The 1,509-nt window shown below is 65.7% G+C and overlaps 1 protein-coding gene across 7 annotated transcripts in view; it reads left to right on the top strand.

The window, feature by feature from the left end:
* ADAP1 (ArfGAP with dual PH domains 1) overlaps positions 1 to 1,509 on the top strand; it is a 57,257-nt gene that overhangs the window by 36,243 nt on the left and 19,505 nt on the right. For all 7 annotated transcript variants that reach the window (XM_040634641.1, XM_040634642.1, XM_040634639.1 and 4 more), the window contains one exon: positions 999 to 1,081. In XM_040634641.1, the coding sequence (XP_040490575.1) occupies positions 999 to 1,081 (83 nt within the window). The remainder of the gene's footprint in view (positions 1 to 998; positions 1,082 to 1,509) is intronic.

Raw genomic sequence — 1,509 nt, 5'->3', positions numbered from 1 at the left:
GGGGGAGGGGTCCCAGGCTGAGCTGGGGGGCAACGAGGGTCTTGTCAGCAGCGGAAGAGCCGAGGCAGGAGGGCCACAGAGGGCTTTGAGCGGCTGGGGGAGCAGCCCGTGGGGTGGCCTGGGTCAGGGCGGTGACCGGGACAGGAGGCCGAGCCCCAGCCCCAGGGTCGGCCGAGGTGCAGGGCACCGAGGATGAGGACCTGGGGCCTCGCCGGCTGTGCAGGGGGGCGGGAGCCGCTGGAGGCCTGTGCAGCCCAGCCGCCGGAGGGGCTGTGGGGGTCAGGACAGAGCAGCCCTCCTGTGTGGCCGCCACATCCCACCCCCGGGGGAGCGGGCTCCTGGGCAGACGCCCCTTCTGCCGCCTCGTGCGGGCCGCCATCCCAGCAGTCAGAGGCAGGAGGTGGGGACAGGGCGTCACTCAGCCACGGGAAGACGCGACGCACGGACGGGTCCACGCCACAGTGAGGGTGAGCCGTGGACACTGCTGTGTGCAGGAGGCCCGCCGCAGAAGGCCACACGCACTGCTCGAGGCCGCATCCACACAGGCCAGTCCGCATGGCAGTGGGCCGTGGTCGGGGCCGGGTCACAGGCATCCTCCCTGGGGTGATGGCGGTACAGCCGTGGGAGGGACTGAGCCTCTGTATTTGACGCTTTCAGCGGCCGCATTTGATGGTGCGTGAATCAGAGCTAATTTTTTTTAAGTTTATTTTCTCAGTCGTCTCTACACCCAACGTGGGGCTCGAACTCACAAGCCCAAGATCCAGAGTCGCTTGCTCCAGCCGCGGAGCCAGCCGGGCGCCTCAGAGCTGGTCTAAGGGGGGGTTAGTGGTAACACCGTCTGATTAGCAAATGGTTTTAAATATCAAAGCTGGCGGCCCTTCAGCCCTGCCTTCCGGGGCGGCGGACATGCGGACATGGCGGGGCCTTGTGTCCAGGGGCGCCAGGAGCCTCCGTGAGCCCTGCGGCCGGGCTCAGCGCGGCGCTCTCTCTCCTCCCAGACTCCTGCGCGAGCAGTGGATCCGGGCCAAGTACGAGCGGCAGGAGTTCACCCACCCTGACAAGCAGGAGCCCTACTCCGCAGGTAAGGCCGGCGTCGGCCCCTCGTCTCTGCGCCTCTGCCTCCGGCCCTGTCCCCCTGTCCCTGTCTCTGTCTGTTCCTGTCTCTCTGTGTCTGTCTGTCCCCCTGTCCCTGTCTCTCTGTGTCTGTCTCTCTGGTCCTGTCCCCCTGTCCCTGTCTCTCTGTGTCGGTGTCTCTGGCCCTGTCTGTCCCCCTGTCCCTGTCTCTCTCTGTCCCTGTCTCTCTGTGTCTGTGTCTCTGGCCATGTCTGTCCCCGTCCCTGTCTCTCTGTGTGTCTGTCCCCCTGTCCCTGTCTCTCTGTCCCCCTGTCCCTGTCCCTCTGTGTCCATCTCTCTGTGTCTGTCCCTGTCTGTCCCTCTGTGTTGGTCCCTGTACCCCTCCCTCCCACTCCTGACACTGCGAGGCTTGTTTTGAATCTGGAGGATGGGCTA

Source organism: Ursus maritimus, unplaced genomic scaffold (assembly GCF_017311325.1).
Source record: "Ursus maritimus isolate PB19 unplaced genomic scaffold, ASM1731132v1 scaffold_2, whole genome shotgun sequence".
Taxonomy (NCBI): domain Eukaryota; kingdom Metazoa; phylum Chordata; class Mammalia; order Carnivora; family Ursidae; genus Ursus; species Ursus maritimus.
The sequence above is the reverse complement of the archived record's forward strand: the minus strand, read 5'-3'. Positions and strand labels throughout refer to the sequence as shown.